Source organism: Callorhinus ursinus, unplaced genomic scaffold, assembly GCF_003265705.2.
Source record: "Callorhinus ursinus isolate GAN/ISIS: 27379988/994484 unplaced genomic scaffold, GSC_fseal_2.0 scaffold23, whole genome shotgun sequence".
Classification (NCBI taxonomy): Eukaryota; Metazoa; Chordata; class Mammalia; order Carnivora; family Otariidae; genus Callorhinus; species Callorhinus ursinus.
The window spans coordinates 21,372,148-21,392,526 of record NW_027397085.1 but is presented as its reverse complement, the minus strand read 5'-3'; the positions used below and the strand labels follow the sequence as shown (position 1 = coordinate 21,392,526).

At 41.7% G+C, this 20,379-nt stretch overlaps 1 protein-coding gene across 2 annotated transcripts in view; it reads left to right on the top strand.

Annotated features, from left to right (window-relative positions):
* STK32A (serine/threonine kinase 32A) overlaps positions 1-20,379 on the top strand; it is a 129,928-nt gene that overhangs the window by 72,747 nt on the left and 36,802 nt on the right. For both annotated transcript variants that reach the window (XM_025892420.2, XM_073905551.1), the window contains exon 6: positions 17,056-17,093. In XM_025892420.2, the coding sequence (XP_025748205.2) occupies positions 17,056-17,093 (38 nt within the window). The remainder of the gene's footprint in view (positions 1-17,055; positions 17,094-20,379) is intronic.

The window sequence follows — 20,379 nt, the reverse complement described above, 5'->3', positions numbered from 1 at the left end:
AGACGTTGCTATCATTCTTCTAGAAATCAGCATTTCAATGGTGAAGAAAAATCTTAGGGACAATGCCTCTACTATAAATATTCATTCAACAACTGGCTCTTGAGCACCTCGTTGCTAGACGGTGTTCTTCGTGCTGATCTGCAGTGGGGAAAGGACAGACGACTGCCCTGTCATCCAGAGTTAATGACATCACAGCATGAAAGGGAGCCAAGGAAACATTTCAACATCCATATCAGAAAGGTGTTTTAATCCGGTGGCATGTAGTGTAAATAAAATCAGTGGTTATGTGTGTATCCCATCACACACGCGCAAACGCACGCACGCACTCATTTGCATCTTCACAATGGTTATATTCATGCTTCTAATTTGGAGCCCCTGGATCACGAGATTCTTTATCAAGTGCTGTCTCTCCCTCCTAAACTTAAGCTCTTATGGGTGGAGCACCTCACTCATGTTCTTAATCCCAGCACATAATCTAATCCAGAGTGGTTGCTGAATAAATCGATGACTGAACTAATGAACAAGGACAGTACAGACTTGTGATCCTTGGGTGAACGTAGCAGGTAAAGGGTACCGTGGGTGATGTTGTCTTCAGCAACTTTTTAAATTTATTCCAAACATTCCTGTTGTGTGCCCACAGCATGTGGAGCTCTGTGCTGCCTTTTCCTCCGTGGTGTATTAGTTTTTTATGCTATGCAAAAAATGACCACAAAGTGACTTAAAATAACACATGTTGATTATCTCGTAGTTCAGGTTAGGAGTCTAGGCACATCTTAACTGGGTTCTCTGCAAGGCTGCATTCAAGGTGTTGGCCAGAACTGGGTTCTCTCCTGCAGGCTGGCCTGGGCAAGAGTCAGCTTCCAACTTCAGTCAGGATGTTGGCAGAATTAATTTCCTTGTGGCTGTAGGACTTATGTTAGCTTGTTTTCTCAAATTCAGTGAGGAGAGCAAGAATCTAGAGCAAGTGTGCTAGAAAGGCAGAGTATATATCACTGAATAACCATTACATAATAGAACACAATCACAGGAGTGACATCTCATCAAATTTGTTACATAATGTTGGTTAGAATCAAGCCATATAATCAGCCCACATTCAGGGGCTGAGGATGATACAAGACAAGAACACCAGGAAGTGGGGATCATGGGGGTCACCTTAAGTCTGTCCTCTATAATTCCTCCGAGAAGTTGTACTACAACAGATTCTGATTTCCTCTATGACCTTAAACATAGCCGCAAACTTCCCTGTCAAGGAGGTTTGACGAAATGATCCGGAATGGTTCTTTCACACCTAAGAGTCTAGGATGGTTTCCTCTTAGCTCTGGTAGGAAGCTCTTCAAAGTATGATTTCATTGTTTCTTTGCTCTTTACCACATACCCATTTCTCCCCAAGAAGGTTGTGTGACTGAAATGTACTGTCTGTGGGACCCCTGGGTGGCTCAGTTGGTTGAGCGTCTACCTTTGGCTCAGGCCATGATCTCGGGGTCCTGGGATGGAGCCCCGTGTCAGGCTTACTTGTGCTCCCTCTCTCTGACAAATAAATAAAATCTTAAAAGAAAAAATGTACTACCTGAAGACCATGTGACAGTGAGAAGTGATAAACAGCTGTTAGCGCAGTGACCAGTTAAGGTCTTCTTTGCTGTTGAGTTGCGAACCAAAAGTATTTGTTTCAACCAAGGTCTTTAGTTTGTTACAGGCAGAGCTTTCCTGGCTGACATTTCACCTTTTTGTCTGACTCACACACACCATACTATCTTGAAAGTCATACTTCATTTTCCTGAGATGATAATGCCTAGGGAAAAATGAGATCTTTCTGCAGCTAATCATTTTAGTCAGCAATTATTGAGTGACAGATGAATGAACTTGCCAACTCAGTGACACCCCCAGCTTTCTGAAGCCTGTGGGAGTTGAGTCATCTGGAGAGATGTTTTTCTAATTCCTGAAGGTGCCTACTCCTTTCTGTTCACCAACATTTTTTAACCATTTAATTTATAGTACGAAATACATAGATCATCTTCTTAATGACTTAAGAAGAGCTGTCATTTATTGTGCCTACACCAGTGGCCACCATGATAATAAGCATTTTGTATGTGTGGCCTAATTTGATAGTCCATGGTACCATGACAGGGTTGAATAATTTGCCTAATATCATAGTTAGTATACTAAGACCAGATTCAAAACTAGGATTATCTCGAAGATATCATATATCTGCTCTTGGTACAGGCTCCCTTATTTTTACTCATACAAAAATAATAGGCACCCTCAAGATCAGATGAGCTGTTTACTGCCGTTTACCCAACAGCAACAAACATTGGTTTAGATAAGTATTTTTAGTTGGTATGGGCTATGGGCTAAATTGCATCTCTCCCAAAAAGATATGTTGAAATCCTAAATCCAAGTATCTCAGAATGTGACCTTATTAGGAAACAGGCATATTTCCTAACCAGTTAGGCACTGGTTCAGTACCCAGAGGTAATCAAGTAAAACTGGTTCATTACGGTGGCCCTACTCCAGTGTAACTGGTATTCTTATCAAAAGAGGATATTTGGGCACAGAGGGAGGATGATGTGAAGGACACAGGGAGAATGCCATGTCAGGATGGAGGACTGGAGTGGTGCATCTAGAACTCAAGGGAGGCCCGAGATTGCCCACAAACCAACAGAAGCTAGGGAGAAGCAAGGAAGGGCTCTCCCATACAGGTTTCAGAGGGAGCATAGCCCCGCTAAAATCTTGACTTTGGACTTGTACTCTCCAGAACTGGGAGATAACATGTTTCTGGGGTTTTCTAAGCCCCTCAGTTGGTAGTACTTTGTTACAGGAGCCCTAGCAAACTAATCCAATATGCTTGTACAGTTTGCTTAGCTGCTAAGACTTCACTCTTCCCATGTAGCAGGTGCTACTCAGAACAGCTTCTGTCCTCACTCTTGATAGGCTGCTTCGGATATATTATGGGATGGGAGACCAGAATTTAAAAAAAAAAAACTTGCTAAAGGGGTGCCTGGGTGGCTCAGTCGTTAAGTGTCTGCCTTTGGCTCAGGTCATGATCTCGGGGTCCTGGGATCAAGCCCCGCATCGGGCTCCCTACTCAGCGGGAAGCCTGCTTCTCCCTCTCCCACTCCCCCTGCTTGTGTTCCCCCTCTCACTATCTCTCTCTGCCAAATAAATAAATAAAATCTTAAAAAAAAAACTTGTTAAAATTGCCTGTAAAATTAGGGTAACCCAAGAGAATATTCAATAAATCAAATCCATTGGCTTTAGTATATGGTAAACTATTTTATGTTGTCCAGAGACTACCTTTTGTGTTTCAGATTTGGCAAGATATTTCAAATATCAAAAAAAAAAAAAGATATTTCAAATACCTGTGGCTTTTTTATAACATTTCTCTAGTCCAAGTTGTTTTGTTTTGCTTTTAAGCATCTATAAGGGAAGTTCAATCTTTTTCAATATACCAAAGCAGCATGTCCAGTATGAGAAAACTACAGCTCCAAAAAAATGATAGATTAACTGATTACTTGTACTGTGTACATTCCACCTGATGTTGGCTTTCTTCTTTTCCCCTGTATTGATAATATTTATTGTTGCAGTGGGATCAAGAATTTGGTTTCAGGCCACCATTTTCTATGGAGCAGTTAAGAAAATGCCCTTTCTTTTTGTTTTGGTCAGTCTTCTCTTCAGTAGATCATAAGCCTTGCAAATGTTCTTTTTCTAACTCCCACAGCAGAAGGGCCACTTGAGCCTCAAAAACAAAACGGCAGTGCAGTAATGAGGGTATTAGTTTGATATGTTGTACCCAGCACCTGCTCCCGAGCTACCGAATAATGAATGAGCATGAATAACACATTGCGAACACAGGAGAATCTGCCTTCTTTGTATTAGGCATCAGGCAGTTTCGAAAGGAGCTTTGTGACTGGGCTTCTCAGCCGAGACCACCCATTTGTGAAAACCCACGTGAAAAAGGCAGAGAATGGCTCGTTTACAGGTTAACATTTAACTAGCCTGCGCTGTGCTTCTAGTAATTTCTATAAGGTTCCAAGTTTCATTAATATGCAACCTGCAACTTGGTCCAAATTAAATTTTACTTTGCCTATACACATTTCAGTACAAAGCTTAAGCTTCATTCTTTCAGGTTTAGTCACATGTTTGTGTGCGGGGCACATAGTTCTTGAATAGAGCTTTGAAGAATAAAAACATCTTTTGTTGTCCTTAGAGAGCTCACGGTTTAATTGAAGAGATAGACACTGAACAAGGAATCCGATGTGTAAATAACCATGTTCATTACAGATTGCCCTCAGTGCTTCATGGGCAATAAGCAGGGATCTCATCTTGGGGGGGAGGCTACCTGATGCATTAGAGTGGGGCTCAGAGAAGCCCCAGTTGGTAGGCGACATCTGAAGCCAGACTTGCCGGCCAAGCAGATCTAAGGTGGAAGCTTGTTCTGTCCTGGAGCAGAACCATGGTCTTTGTGAGAAAGGGGGGGAGTAGTTCAAGCAGCTGTAAGAGAGGGGAGCCCAGGCCAGATCAGCTCACCATGTTCAAGCAAATACTTATTTCCCATTTGTACTTGAGTGAAAATACAAAGCCAGTCCAAAAAAGGGGACATATTTGAATTTGTTATCACTTTGGATGTAGGAATAGAGCATCCACAGTGGGTGATATGAAAATAAGGCTGGAGATGATAGAGAATGGGGTACACTAGCTAATCCGGACGTCAGGGTAAGACCGAGCCTGCAGATGAAGGGTCTAAGGGGCTCACTCTGCAGGTAATGGATTGGCATCCTTTTTCCAAGATTTATTTTTCTAATTTGTAAAATGGATTTAATAATGTCATAGGTAATACAGCTGAAAAAATATGATAATTTCCTGTTACATGCTTGGGAAAACAGGGATGGCTAATGAAGGGAAGCCATATTGCTATTTTCCAGAGCAATGTCAAACAACTAAGCCTCTTACGAAGCCGTAGGATATTAGAGGTGAAGGTTAGCTTAGAAATCAAGTCCTACCTCCATCCAAAGACAGAATTCCTTCCGCAACTCTCTGAGAAGAAACTGTCTTCCTAGCCTTTCAATATGTCAGAGATGGGACATTGGCTGCCATATAAAGTCATTCATTTCACATTCAGACACACCTGATTCTCAGAAAGTTCTTCCTCCTATTGAATCACAGGCAGCCTCCTGGTTGGTTCTGCCGCTGCCCGTGGGAGCCTTACATCAGACACGGCTTCCGCTTAGGAGTCCCCCATAGGTAGTGCCGTACTGGTCATTTATCAGTGGCCTCCAGGAGTGTTACTGGTCAGCACCCTGTTCTGATTAGTGTTTGTTCCTTGTGAAGTATTTTGAATATCACTTCCGGTGATAGAAGTGGAGTCCTGACTTCTCATAATAATGGGTAACAATAGGAGAGCTCCATCAGCTATCTGGGCTTCTGGGGGGTCCCATCTATGAAATAGGGAGAATCATTGCACCGACTTGATAAGGCTGTTTGAGGATAATATAGAATACAGCACTTAAAGGCTTATCCTCGTTTCTCACATGTTGCATTAAGTGAAATCTACCATCATTAGTACATCACGATGGTTCAGTTACAGTTGAAAACAACTATTCATCCTTTAATACCCTCAGTTTAACATCAGTTTCTCACCATCTAGCCCTTTCTACCACTGGACACTTCCTAATCATTTGATCAATGTTTTCTGACAGTTGAACAACCACTGTGTGCAGACTACTGGACTCAGAGTTTTATCTACCTCGTATCACTAAACCCTCACAGCAACTCTATAGAAACTGTTATTGTCCTCAAGATACAGAATCAGGGGTCTCAGTCTCAGAAGGGTATTTCTAATCTTTTACCAGGGAAGCAAAAGTTTTTCTGAAGGCCCTTACAGTAGAATCCCCTTAGATCTCGTTGGCTGTTCGGGCTCATCCCTATGGGAAAGGAGGCTGTGATAAGGGAAACCAAATTCTCATGACTGATGTATGCCAATCATCCCTCAGCCTGGGACTGGGTGTGCTGCTGCCAAAGTGGGGTTCTATTACCAAGAAGGCTGGGCGAATTTCATGATCTCCTATATGTAGGCAGTGTGGCCACATAGAGGTACCTCTATGTGGTACCTCTATAGCCTCTCTTTTTGAGAGGCTGGTACCGGATGACCTGGGCCTGAATTCCAGCCAGGTCGTGTGTGACCCTGGCGAGAGAGGATATTTTCAGTTCTGGAGCTGAAATGGAACAAATTGCCTTTTGCCTCAAACTGAATACTCCTCTCCTCTATTTGATTATAAAAAACAAACAAAAACCCTCTCATGACAGTTAATCTGTTATGATCAATAGATGACCACCTTTTAGTCTCTCTTACTTTGTAGACTCTTTACCTTCCTCTAACTAGTACATTTCTATCCCTAAAAATCTCTTGGGATTGAGGGAAAGATCCAGGAGTTCAGGCCAATCTCCGTGGCTAGGGGATTTACCTCAGGTCCCTAATGCTGTGTCCTTGCTTCCCTGGTTACAGAACAGGTAAATGTGACCTAGGTTTCTAGCTGTGTGAATCCAAATTAAAGGAAATAATGGCAGTGAATGAGCATTGACGAATGCTAAACAGCAAGGCAGGAAGCCTTGTCATTAAACATTCCGCCTCCGAAGATTGCAAGTTGGCTGAAATCTCAAGTGAGTGGGATGGTGGTATATAACCATGCTTCTCAATGGGAGTATCTGTACTGTTGGGTCCGTACCATCAGGATAAGCATGATTTCACCTTCCTAGAACGACAGATTTACTCCGTGGTAAGACACGTGGAAATTCACCTTTACCTTAAAAGAGACATGGCTATATTATAGAGCAGGGTGGAAAACATACATGATTTGTAACTATACAAACAAAATTAAACTTGCTGCAGCCTAATGTGAGCCCCATCCCAGACCCCCAGGTATGTGAGGACATTCTTCTTTCTCCTTAGGAGAACTAAAATATGAACATTTGAGATATAAACTAAGATCTCACCTCACAATTTCTGGTCGTACCCCAGCTCCAGCAGTTGCTTGTCATGTAATCTTGGACAAGTAATTTAAACTCTCTGAGCTCCCCTTTCTTTACCTCCAAAAATGGGTGTAATACCTAAGTTAGGGAGCTGTTGTGAGCAATAAAAGATACGTTGTCTATCAAGTAGCTGCTGTAGCATGGACAATAAATGGAAGCTGCTGGAACCATTCTGTTATTCAGGGGTAGTACAGTAGTTGGGCCGTTTTCTTTTGTTTATCAACTTTCCTCAAACCCCTCTTCGTATGCCTCTATCAGGATTTGCTGATCGATCTTGGCACTCTTTTCTCTTGAACGTGAAGGCCCTCCTTTCCAACATGGCAGACACTACTAACTAAAGAACTGGCCCCATGCTTGGAACCTACTTGCCAAAAATAACCAAGTGAGCAATAGTGGAAAGACCATGACATTTAAATTCCATCTCTGCCATTTATGAGCTATGAGACTGTAGGCAAGTCAGTGCCTTTAAGCCTCCTTTTTTAAAAAAATTATTTTATTTATTATTTATCTATTTATTTATTTAGGCAAATGTGGATAGTACCGTTTTCCTTTGGCATCTAAGTGATAAATCAATGAAGGGAGGTGACTTTTAGGGAGCCTCTGTGAGAAGCCTTGGGTGGCTCACAGAGGGTCGGGACTCAAAGCGTTTTGAAAGGTCAGCTGAGCAGGTGAGTATTCCTCTGCTGCACCACCCACTTGCTGGATTGCTGTCAAATGCTTATCCAGGCTCAGTGACAGCATCCACGTCACATTTTAAGATCTCGTGATAGTTCACGCCAACTTTGGAAGTGTCTGACTCTTAAGAAGTCCTTTCTCAGATCCTGACTTAAGAGATTATTTGTAGGGAGGGGGGTGGGGGGGATGGGCTAGCCCGGTGATAGGTATTAAAGAGGGCACGTTCGGCGTGGAGCACTGGGTGTTATGCACAAACAATGAATCATGGAACACTGCATCAAAAACTAATGATGTAATGTATGGTGATTAACATAACATAATAAAAAAAAAAAAAGAGCTTATTTGTAACTCCCTCAAGTGCTCTCTACTGAAGAATTGTCCTCTTTTTTCACCAAAGGGTCATTAACATCTGGTTCCCACCACCCTTCCCCTTTACCAAAGAAACCTATCTTGGTTGGGTGAATCTCTTCAAAGTTGCTTGGGTTGTGGGGATTGGAGGAGAGCGAGATGCTGACATGGGGGTCTAATGCTCTAGCTTGTGTTTTGCTGAGGGGACATACAAGCTAAATTATTACGGCCAATGGAGGGGAAATTTAGAAGCCATGGGAGAAGACATCTGAGAGAAGAAAGGCATGGTGAGTGTGCTAGTGTCTTCAGTGATACTTGGGGAAAAGAAACACAAATTCAAAAAGGGATACTGTGTGGGCGCCTGGGTGGCTCAGTTGGTTGGGCTCAGGTCATGACCCTTTAGTCCCGGGATCGAGTCCCACGTCGGGCTCCCTGCTCAGCGGGGAGTCTGCTTCTCCCTCTGACCCTCCCCCCTCTCATGTGCTCTCTCTCTCTCTCTCTCATAAAAAAGAAAAAAAAAGGGGGATACTGTGTAACATTTTCATGGATGGGAGGATGGTAAAATCACTGCCCTCATCACCCGATTAATATATAATGGCATTGGACCTGTGTAGTGGGATGACAAATGAAAAGCAGTGCTATCCACGAAAAGCCATTACACCCAAAATGAATATGCAAACAGTATATGTTTATATGTTTTATAAATACTAGTATTTATACATAGCATTTATAAATAGTACTTATAAATACTATATATGGAATATGTAATATACATATTATTACAGAATGTATTTGTAACTCATATCCCCCTGAACAAACTGTGGGAAATGCTGGAGTTGAACAACAACAACAAAAATAAGCAGGCAGAAAGCTGCTAAAAGAGTAAATCTTAAAAATTCTCATCACAGTAAAACACAAAAGACAAAAAAACCCACTGTAACTATGTGTGGTGATGGACACTAACTAGACTTATTGTAGTGATCAGTTCACAGTATATATAAGTATCGAATCATTATGTTCTATACCTGAAACTAATATAATGTTGTATGTCAGTTATCTCTCAATTAAAAAAAATGAAATTTAAATAAAAAAAAAAAAAGAATCAGCCAGTTAGTAAAAAAGAGATGGAGGCTGTCCCTGGTCCATAATGTCACTCTGGCACTCTTCACTACCGCCCCCTGTTCCAAACCATGCATTTCTTCTTACAATTACCCCTTACACCCTGCCATCCCCACCTCACTGGTTTTTCTTTACATCTGTTTGTGTGACCAATAGCCTTTGTATGACATCTTAAATAATATATTGTAGAATCGTATGTATATTTTTTCCCCTCTCAAGAACTTGGAGAGGATCCTGTATAAGAGTACATTATGTAACAAAGAATTAAACCCAAACTGTAGACCTGTCAGAAAGCCATGGACACTGAAGGGCTTGATTGTGGTTTGGATACAAGGATTTTCTTGTTCCTTGTTCTCACAATACCCCATATCGGATTGCAGGGTTAACAACTTGATTCCAGGGTAGGTACAGTGAAGGGATGTAATTAGCCTATTAAGTTCTGCTAATGACTTGTAAAGTCATTTAAGTGAGAAGAGCAGATATATCAGTTCCGCCTTGGACCCTGCCACAGGGAGCATTGTATTTCTACGGCGCTATTTATAGTTGCCACAGTAGGCATCAGCTGATTCAGCCTTTTCTGTTTCATCAAATCAAGACGGAATTAAGAATTTCTACAGAATGTGTGTCCCTAGAACTGCAACTTACCACCCCCAAAATTCTGTAGCCCCTCTCTGAAATCACAGACTCTAATTGTGCAGAAATCACTTCTTTCTTACCCTTACTCTAATATACACTCAAACTTAATATAAATGGTCAATGTTTTAGTTGACCAACAGTAAGTACAGTGCATCGGGGATAGAGAGAGGGCTTTTTTGCTTTGTTTTTTCCTCTCTCTTCTTTTTTTTATTTTATTTTAAAGATTTTATTTATTTATTTGACAGAGAGAGACACGAGAGAGGGAACACAAGCAGGGGGAGCAAGAGAGGGAGAGGGAGAAGCAGCAACCCCCCCCCCCCACCGAGCAGGGAGCCCGAAGCGGGGCTCGATCCCAGGACCCTGGGATCATGACCTGAGCTGAAGGCAGACACCTAATGACTGAGCCATCCAGGCGCCCCTTTTCCTCTCTCTTCTTAAGGAGAAAATAAATATATGGCTTATTCTTCCAGAAGCTGGAGAAGCCAAGGGACCAGTTTCACTCGTTTTTATGACAAACATTTACTTAAGCCTTTCCTTTGTTCTGGGCACTTCAACGAGCTTGGGAGCTATGGCACTGAACAATACAGAAAAGATGTCCTTTCTCTGAGAACTTGCATTCCAACAGGGGTAGAAAAGTCATAAATAAATAAGAAAACAGTGTTAAAAAAGAAAAAAGAAAACAGTGTTAAGTACCGCACTGAACATAAGATGGAGGTCAAGAGGTAAGGATGGTAGGGGAGGCTACTCTAGGTTGAGTGGTCAGGAAAGAACTTGTGCATGATGTTTTAGCAGAGACCTGAAATGAGCGGAAGCAGTGAGCCAAGTGAAGGTCTGGGAGAACAGGACTGCAGGCAGAGGGGGCCATCGGTCCAGAGGAGGTAAGGCAGACCAGTGCAGTTGGAGCATGGTGTGTTTCAGGGACAGGATGCTGTTGTGTGGGGCTCAGGGCTGTGCGGGGCTAGAGTATGTAAAGGGCATATAATGCCAGTGGTGAATGGTTTAGATTTTATTCCATATGGGCTGGGAGCCAGAGGACATTACACAGGGAAGATGTGTGTAATGAACACCACCACTCTGGGTGCTTTGTGGTCAGTGGCTTGTCAGGGGACAGTAAGAGAAACAAGAAGGTACTACTGCAATACTTCAACTGAGAGATACAATGGTAGCAGTGGAAATGGTAATTCTATTTATTTATGTTTATTGTAGCAAAATATACATAAAATCTATCATTTTAACCATTTTCAAGTGACAAAGTACATGAAGTACATTCACACTGCTATACAGCCATCACCATCCATCTCCAGAACTTGTTCATCATCCCAAACTGAAACTCTACCCATTAAACATCAATTACTATTCCCTCTTCACCCCAGCCCTTGGTAACCACTATTCTATTTTCTGTCTCTGTGAATTTGACTATTCTAATTACCTCATGTAAGTGGAATCATACCATGTTTGTCCCTACGTGTCTGGCGTATTTCACGTTGTATAATGTTTTCATGGTTCATCCATGTTGTAGCCTGCATCAGAATTCCATTCCTTTTTAAAGCTGGATCCCACTGTCTGTATACACCACATTCTGTTTCTCCTTCCCCCATTGACGGATATTTGGTGTGTTTCTACTTCTTGACTACTGTGAATAGTCCTGCTACAAATATGGATATACAACTATCTGTTCAGGTGTCTGCTTTTCAGTTCTTTTGGCTCTAGACCCATAGAAATAGAACTGTGGGATCATATGTTAATTTCCATGTTTAATTTTTTGAGGACCTGCCATACTGTTTTCAATAATTCTACTTCAAAGGTAAAGTTATCAAGAGTTGTTGAAGGACTGGTGTTATGAGTTAAAGAAAGAAGAGAATTAAGGATGATCTCAAGATGGGGTACCTGGGTGGCTCAGTTGGTTAAGCATCTGACCCTTGATTTTGTCTCAGGGTCATGAGATCAGCCCCCATGTCAGGCTCCACATTGGGCGTGGAGCCTGCTTAAGATTCTCTCTCTCCCTCTCCCCTGCTCGTGTGCACCCACTCCCTGTCTCTCTCTCTCTCACACACACACACACACAAAGAATGATCTCAAGATTTTCATTTTTACAATGGGAGAATTATGGGGCCATGTACTAGGGTAAGGGATTCTGCAATAAGAGGGTTTGAGTGTTTGTGTGGGATGTGGATAAATAACAAAAATTCTCTTTAGAACATATTATATTTATCATGGCTGTTAGACATACAGATGGAAACTTCAAGCAGGAAGTTTGATATATTATTAATCTAGAATTCCAGGGTCAGGGATAGAGATTTTATATATTTATATATATATATATATAATATTTAAAATCACAGGACTAAATGAAGTAACTTAAGTAGAGAGTAGTTGTATATAGTATATATACTTTATATATATATATATTTATATAAATATAAATACTATATATTTAGAAGTTGAAACAAGAAGATACCAGCAGACAAGACAGAGGAGGAATCTCTGTGGCAGAAGGAAAAGAAGGAGAAAGGGGTTTTTTTGCAAGCCACAAGAATAAAGTATGTCAGAAGGGAAGGAATGATCAGCCCACAGAGAAGTTAAGCATGATAAAAAACAGTGCAGCCAATGGATGTGGCAAGCTGGAGGTCATCAATGTACCTGACAGGGGCAATTTCAGGAAGTAGAGGGGAATGGAAGCCTGGTTAGAACAGCTGAGGAGGAGAATGGAGATGCTGTTTCTAATTTCTATTAACCACTCAATCCAGAGTTGTTATTGCTAAGGAAAATAGTAAAATGGGACGATAAGTGGAAGTCACTCGGCATCAAGGAAGGTATTTCCAAGAGACTCAATCATAACATACTTCATACAAGAGAGACAGAAAGAGAAGGTGTAGGAGAAGGAAGGAACACCTAGCTGAGAGAAATCCATGAGAAGATGAGAGGAGATAAGATCCAGAGCCCCTGGAGAAGAGCTGACTGGGGTAGGTGCAAGGGCTTTTCATCTAGTATAACTGGAGGCAAGGCCATGAGTATGGATATAGAAACGGGGAGGTTGGCAGACTTAGTGGCAGATGGTTCTCTTGTCTTCGTGAAGTAAGGAGGGGCAGTCATCAACTGAGAGAAAGTGGGAGGGAACATGGAAGAAACCTGAAGGCCATGGGAAAGTGTGCAGTGCTCCTCTTGGAGAAGGCATCTCACTATGGCTTGGCACACGGGTGCTGGCTTGAGATGTGTGGCCATGAGTTTGAGTGAGAAGTCAGTATTACTATGACTGTTTCTAGGAAAATTCAGGAGCTTCGGTGTAGGTGAGAGGGATGGGGGAGTTGGGTTTAACCAATACTGGGGTTTTAATAGGTGAGAACAATTGAAGGGGGTAAGAGAATTAAAGATTTATACAAGGAATGTTAACAATGGCTGGGGAAGGGAACTGAGGAAATGAGTGAGAGTTGTGATGCATAAATGCAAAGTGACAGAATCAATATTTGGTGGCCTCAGGGTGCTGCATGTGCCAGCTTGGGAAGTGGATTGGATAGAAGGTGAGGTTGGTCAGGGGGCGGGCTGTTGTAACAGCCAAGGAACAGTTAGGACATGGGAAAAAGGAAACGACTGGGGTCCACAGACAGAAAGATAACTGGAGGGAATTCGGGGAAGTGAGTGCTAAGGGATTCAGTGAAACATCCACAAAGACATTGTCATCATCAAGAATGATGAATAGCAAGAGAGAGAGAGAGGGAACTCATTCATGACCTGCTGATGATATGGAAGTTGTTAAGAGTCCTCCATATATATCTTAACCAAAGAATTTGGTCAAAAATGCTAAGTGCTGTGCTTTTCCAATGCCTTTTCGTTCATGGATAAGTTTCTAAGAGGTTCATAGTTTAAAAGTCAGATTGACATCTTTGGCTGTGGACAATGCCCGGATGGTTATTTCTGAAGACGACTATACATCAGAAGGTCCTAGAAGTCTCTGCGTGTTTTTGGCCAGACACGTAGGCCCAGCCACAGAGAGTCCGACTGCCTCAGGACTGAACTAGGTCAGAGAACCCATGTTGTTTACAGCCCTGCCAGGTGATTCTGAATGTAACCATGGAGTTAAACCATAGTATAGGTCACCTTAAATGAAAGAAACGGCTTAGAATAAGTTCTCTCATACTTAGTATTATTTGACCAGGCTAACGAGATAAGGAAGTGCTGCTAAATTTCAAAACTAGAAAATATCAACTTGTTCTATCAGGAATGTTAATATAGTACACAGGGTTTATTTTCATTCATATTTCATTCTTCTGGTATGTGAATAAACCATGTTAGCATACTGCAGTTTACCCCATAGTGACTTAGAAGTTACCTCGTCACATTTTGGGGAAGCTATTTACTCAGAATTTGTGTTTATAGACTTTATTTTTATGTTAAAAGTCCACTTTTTAAATATTTGTCTTATATTTTCCTCTTATTCCTTCTCCGAATTTAGTAGTAAGCATGCCCCTTTACCACTGTAAACCTTTTGGCGTAGTTCCTTCTGAACTTTCTTACCCTCTCCATCCCAGAAAGAAGTAGACCTCATTTATATTTCCTATATTCTGGCACAGTGGCTTATCAAAGTAGTAAGTATTTGATGAATAAATGAATCTAAGACTGAAGTAAGAAGTATCACATGAGCTAATTTTTACCTCTCTGATCTCTGTATTATTCTTTAAGCTTCAAGGTAGTTTCTGGGAAAGGTAGTGGCTATAATGAGATGTGGCTTTGATACTTAAGAAAAATGATGTTTTAGGATTTCATAGAAAGTTCCCAAAGTGTCAAGCCCACAGCAAGTCATTTTTCTCACCGAGCCCTCATAAATTCAGGCAAATAAATCATTGTACTAATCTTGTCATACCCAAGTGTCTTCCCTCCCGTCAGAGCTCCATGGGGCCTCCTTTTTGCTGATGCTCACTGGGGCTGGTCTGGAAGAAGGAGCAAGAGCCTAATACCCGGTTTACATCGAGCTTTGAATTGCACAGTATTTGATGGCACACCATTACTGCTCTGGTATATACCACTAGGATTAACCTTCTTGAATGCACTAGAAATTCTCCTGGTATCATTTAGTCATTCATTTACTGCCTACCAAGCACTGTGAGCCTATGTAATGGAATATGACATTAACCTAGACACCATCCCTGACATCAGGAGTTTACGATCCAGTTGGGAAAAAATAGATATAAGCATGATAAATGTTATGCTGTTAGAAGTATACGACGCAGAGCACAGAGGAGGGGGAAATGACTCAGAACTGGAAATTCAGAGAAGGCTTCCTGAAGGAAGTGGCATTGGAGCTTTGAGTCAAGGGATGAATCTGCTTCTTCTGAGCCCATGGTGAGAGAGCTCTGATTCAGGCAAAGCAAAAGCAGAAGGTGGGGAGACACAGGGAGCATGTGGGGGACCCCAGGTGCTTGTGTGTGGCTGCAGCACAGGAGCCAGATGATGAAAGGGATTTTATTTCATATGAGTGAGTTTGGACTGCCTAATTCTGGAAACACTGGAATCCATCAAAGGGTTTGGGGTGGAGTTGCAATGCTGAGAGAGAGTTCAGCCATAGAAACAGGCAGTTTGAAACCCTCCGACACTCTCTTTTAGCCAGTTGTACCCTGCACCAGAGAAAAATGTGCCACACATACAGATGTTCACTTATGAAGCCAGAATTCATGTTAGGAACCTCACAAGCAAAATAAGAAAATATTCAAAGTTCATGAGACCGTCCATGCACCTGCACGTTGGTGTGGCATATACTTTGCGCTGCTTGTAGGTAAGGGGCTTGTTATTCATTAATATTTTCAAGAAAAGAGGACCCTGACATGCTTGGTCTGTCAAAGACTAAGGTCATCTTATTCTAGTGACATAAAAGCCACTTGACTAGGCTGAAAATGCGTCCCCAAAACCTATTGCAGAATTTTATCTTAAATGGCTTTTGTGAATTTAGGTTGAAGGACTTCAATGGTGCATTAGGGAAGGGCAGTAAAACCCTGGGAACCCAAGAGCAAGGGCCCTTAAAAACGACAATGCTGTTCTCTGCTTGAGGAGAGCTGCTCATGCTAATACTCGTGTCATGAGGACTCTGAAAATGCTGCAGGCCACTCCTCTAAGTATTTACCATCAAACTACTCCCTTCCCTGGAAGAAGGTGAGTTTTGTTCTTGCCTATGGATTTAAGGATCTCACTAGTGTCTGCAAGACAAGCCCCACTCCTTTAACTACCCCAGCAATAATATTTATTAAGTAACTAGAAGCATTAGAGCTTCATCCTTAAAAAGATTCTAATTTCTTCAGGTTTAAAATATAACCATATTACATATCATTTTTCCCTTGTTTTGTAGAGTCTTTTTTTTTATTTTTATTTTTTTAAGATTTTATTTGCGAGAGAGCGAATGAGAGACAGAGAGCATGAGAGGGAGGAGGGTCAGAGGGAGAAGCAGACTCCCTGCCGAGCAGGGAGCCCGATGTGGGACTCGATCCCGGGACTCCAGGATCATGACCTGAGCCGAAGGCAGTCGCCCAACCAACTGAGCCACCCAGGTGCCCCTGTTTTGTAGAGTCTTGAAGTTCAGTCCAGTGACACAGATGAAAACGATAATGAGTACTACTACCTTATGGCAATTTAATTGCCCCTGTGACCCTAGGAGCTATACTTACATGTTTACAAGTCATATGCTACTTAAGAATTTAAGAATGTGAGCTTTCGAAGAGGAAAAAATGAAACAAGACGAAACCAGAGAGGGAGACAAACCATAAGAGACTCTTAATCTTAGGAAACAAACTGAGGGTTGCTGGAGTGGAGTAGGGTGGGAGGGATGGGGTGGCTGGGTGATGGACACTGGGGAGGGTATGTGTTGTGGTGAGCACTGGGTATTGCGTAAGACTGATGAATCACAGACTTGTACCCCTGAAAAAAATAATACATTATATGTTAATTAAAAAAAGAAAAGAATGTGAGCTTTCGAATGAGAAAGACTCAAGCTCAAAGCCCAATTCTTCCTTTTACTAACTCTGTGACTTAAGTTGCTTAACCTCTTTAAGCCCCTGTTTTCTGATCTAGAATTTGGGAGTCTTCATGGTAACCGAGTTAGAGATTCACCATGGTAACTGGATGAGATTGTGAAGGATGATGGGCTAGCTCATTGTTTCAACCCTACTTGGAACTCTTGTGTATTTTCACTTTTACCCTTTAGTTCTGGTTTGTTTGTTTGTTTGTTTGTTTGTTTATGAGCAACTTTCTCTTTTCCTTTTACTTTCCTAGGGATATGAAGCCTGACAATATTTTGCTTGATGAACATGGTAAGTAAATGATTTGTTTGCAATCAACATGACTTGCACATAGAAAAATTGGAGGGGGAGACGAACCATGAGACGATGGACTCTGAGAAACCAACTGCGGGTTCTAGAAGGGAGGGGGGTGGGGGGTACTAAGGAGGGCACGTTCTGCGTGGAGCACTGGGTGTTATGCACAAACACTGAATCATGGAACACTACATCCAAAGCTAATGATGTAATATATGGTGATTAACATAACATAATTAAAAAAAAGAAAAAAAACATTTAGTACTAGCAACTGGTTGATTGCTACAGCACAAGTAATTGGTATAAATATCATACATTTGCATTAATTGCAATCACATATAAAAATGTAGATTTAAAATAAAATTTAAAATAATAAAAGAGTAAAAAAAACCTGAAAAAAAGAATTAAAGGTAAATAAATCAAAATAGATGTATATGGAAAAAATAGGAGGAAGAATGAAAATAAAGGAAAATAAATAAAAATAAATTTCTTCATTAAAAAAAAAAAAAGAAAAAGCATGTCGGACAAAAACGATTACCCCAGCAAAGGAGGATTACACACGGAAAATGCCCTGCTTGATTCAGCTGAGTTCTATGCACAAACTTGATTTGATGTGTAGGAGGGACAAGATGGTGAACTTCATTATTGTAGCAGTGGCAAGGTACCCTAGGATACCCTCAAATAACATTATATTTAAATAATGAAAAAGTCACTCCCTTTTCAACTTTGTTACACTTCTACTGATTTTTTCCAAGAAAACCATCGCAGTTTTTTTGGTGCTAATTTGCCTTAATATCTTTCTAAAAATCACCTCTTTTTTAATAAAGCAGAAAAGGCCTCAAGCTCAGAGCATGTGGCAGGCAAGAGTATCTACTGAATGATTAGTGACACCATTTTGTTCTCATTGCATCTACTTTTATGCTTTTCTTCTTATGAGGGAAAATTGGTTTCACATTTGCAGAAGAGATACCAAGTTTTCGGTTCGAAGATTTTTCAGTTTAAGAAAGCTCATCAATTTAAAGAAAAAGAGAAAGCGGACAACAGTGTATGAGGCATCTAGATGGGAAAGTGATACGGGGATTTGGCAGTAACCATGAAGGTGATCAGTGAAGGCTGGAAACCCAAGAAACACAGATTAAGGATATCCTGAGAGCAAGCTTTCGCCAATAATGATTAATGGGTGTCCTCTCTTCCCACTGTTCCTTTTAATGTATGTTTGGATATACTGGTCCATCAGGGCAGACCCGTAGGACACACAGCCTGCAGGTTATAAATGTTAACAGCGGCACTAAGATCTTTCTGATGTGCTCAGGACATGCCCATCATGTGTTGGATGAGGGAGTCCTAAGTGTGCAGGGCTCCTTATTCATTTGACTTTTACAAAAGGGATTTGCAGTGGGCCTGCAACTCCAAGTACCATCCATTGCTCATTACTTATTTACCTCACTGCATTTCCAACCTGATTTGCCAGACCCCACCTGCACTCAGAGGGCTAAGAAACACTTTTGTGTATGACCTCTAATTTCGAAGCTCAGGGTCATTATTTATTTATGGACTGTCTAAAAAGATTATTTCCACTTTCTTCCAGTGCCTAATTTCTTCCTTCCCTTTACTGCTTCTGACATGCGGGAGCAGATTCTCGCAGTCTCCAAAATGTGAGCAAGAGTGAGACTTGGCGTGAAGGTGACATTCATGAGAACACTGGCTGTCCATGATTAGGGAGGAGGCAGGAGCCTCTCTCACCCTGGTGCAGATAAACTCTGTGGGGCTTCACAGTTGCGGGGAGGGCCTCCCTTCCCCCATAGAGGCCGCTTCTGCACAATTTAGAAGAAGGTTCTCTGTCTCCCCACCCCGGCCTTATGAAGGTGCGTGGCTGGTCAGGCAAAACACAGTCTGGGGTTCTGTCCCCACCTGCTCCCTTTTCTGGTTGCCTTTGTGGAGAATATATTGCTCTACCACTTGTTGAGGCCCCGAAGGGAGACATTTGGGTCCTGTTGACTACCATCTTTTCAAGATTTACCTTCCATTCAGAGAACGACATTTTCATCTTGGGCCTCAAATATGGCTTCATCTTATTTCCACCATAAGGTCATCTGATCCTCTCTCATTCGATTTCTTTCCCCTTCTTATTTTCTTGCCAACTTGGTGATTGTAGATTAGAAGAATGGTCCAGAAATAACTTAATCTTCAAGTTTACCTGCCCTTAGAAACCACCCTCGTGAAAGAATAATTGTGTAATATTATAGTTAAAAGCATGGATTCTCGAGCCCAGTCGCCTGAGTTCAAGACCCAGTTCACCGCCTCACCAATCACTAGCGCTGAGAGTTTCCACAGACTGTCTAAACTTTCTCTGAGTCTCAGTTTTGTGACGAACCAAAGGAGTAATTAATTCTTAGAGTCACTCTAAAAATGAACTAGCATACTATTTATAAAGTGCTGATTGCAGTGTCTGCCACAAGGAAATCACTCAGAAGATAAATATTAGTATCATTCCATGAGGTAGTGACATTCTCCCCTAAAGAAGCAAGCTAAGGCTTCCACATCTTGTTTTATGTGGGTCTGTCTATAGCAGGTGGTCAGTGAAAGCTGGGCCCTTACCCTTCACCAGAATTATTTTGGTTCCAGAAGGCGTATGCCAAAGCTTCTGTGTGTCTACTTGTTAGCTCTTATGTTTATGCAGTTTTGTTCAGCACTAATTCTCAGGCAGCTATGCCTTCAGTGGTCTGTTCTGCTTTTCCCTCCTGGGCGCAGGGGGCTAAGCCCAGTTTTGGGGGCATTTTTTTCTTGCTAAGGCTGGGGCTCGGTTGCTCAGGGAGTATGAGCGGCCGTCCCAGTTGGCCAGAGGGACCATCGCAGTCTACACCTGTTACCTGGTGAACTATTTACAATGACGCTTTCACTATTAAGGTTTGGGGTTTCAACAATGAATTAATAGGACTTTTTTTTTGTATTATTTTCTCATCCTGAACTCAACTTGAGAACCACCACGGTTAATAAGAGAAACATTGTTCTGGAAAGGAACAGATCTGTGAAGGGGATAGAAGCAAAGAAACAAAAAAGATAGAGAGCTATTCTCTAAACATTGTCCTGGGGCTCCCCTTCTGAAGAATATAATTTTTTAAGGTTATTTACTGAGAAACTAAGGCTTTCCGGCATGGCTCAGGGACTGTAATCAGCCACTCTTAAATGAATACATCCCTGATAACCCCCAGCCCTGAGCACATTCTGTAGAGTTTCTCCTGTGAGAATCAGCTGCCCCACAAATCAATGGGTGCATTTTCAA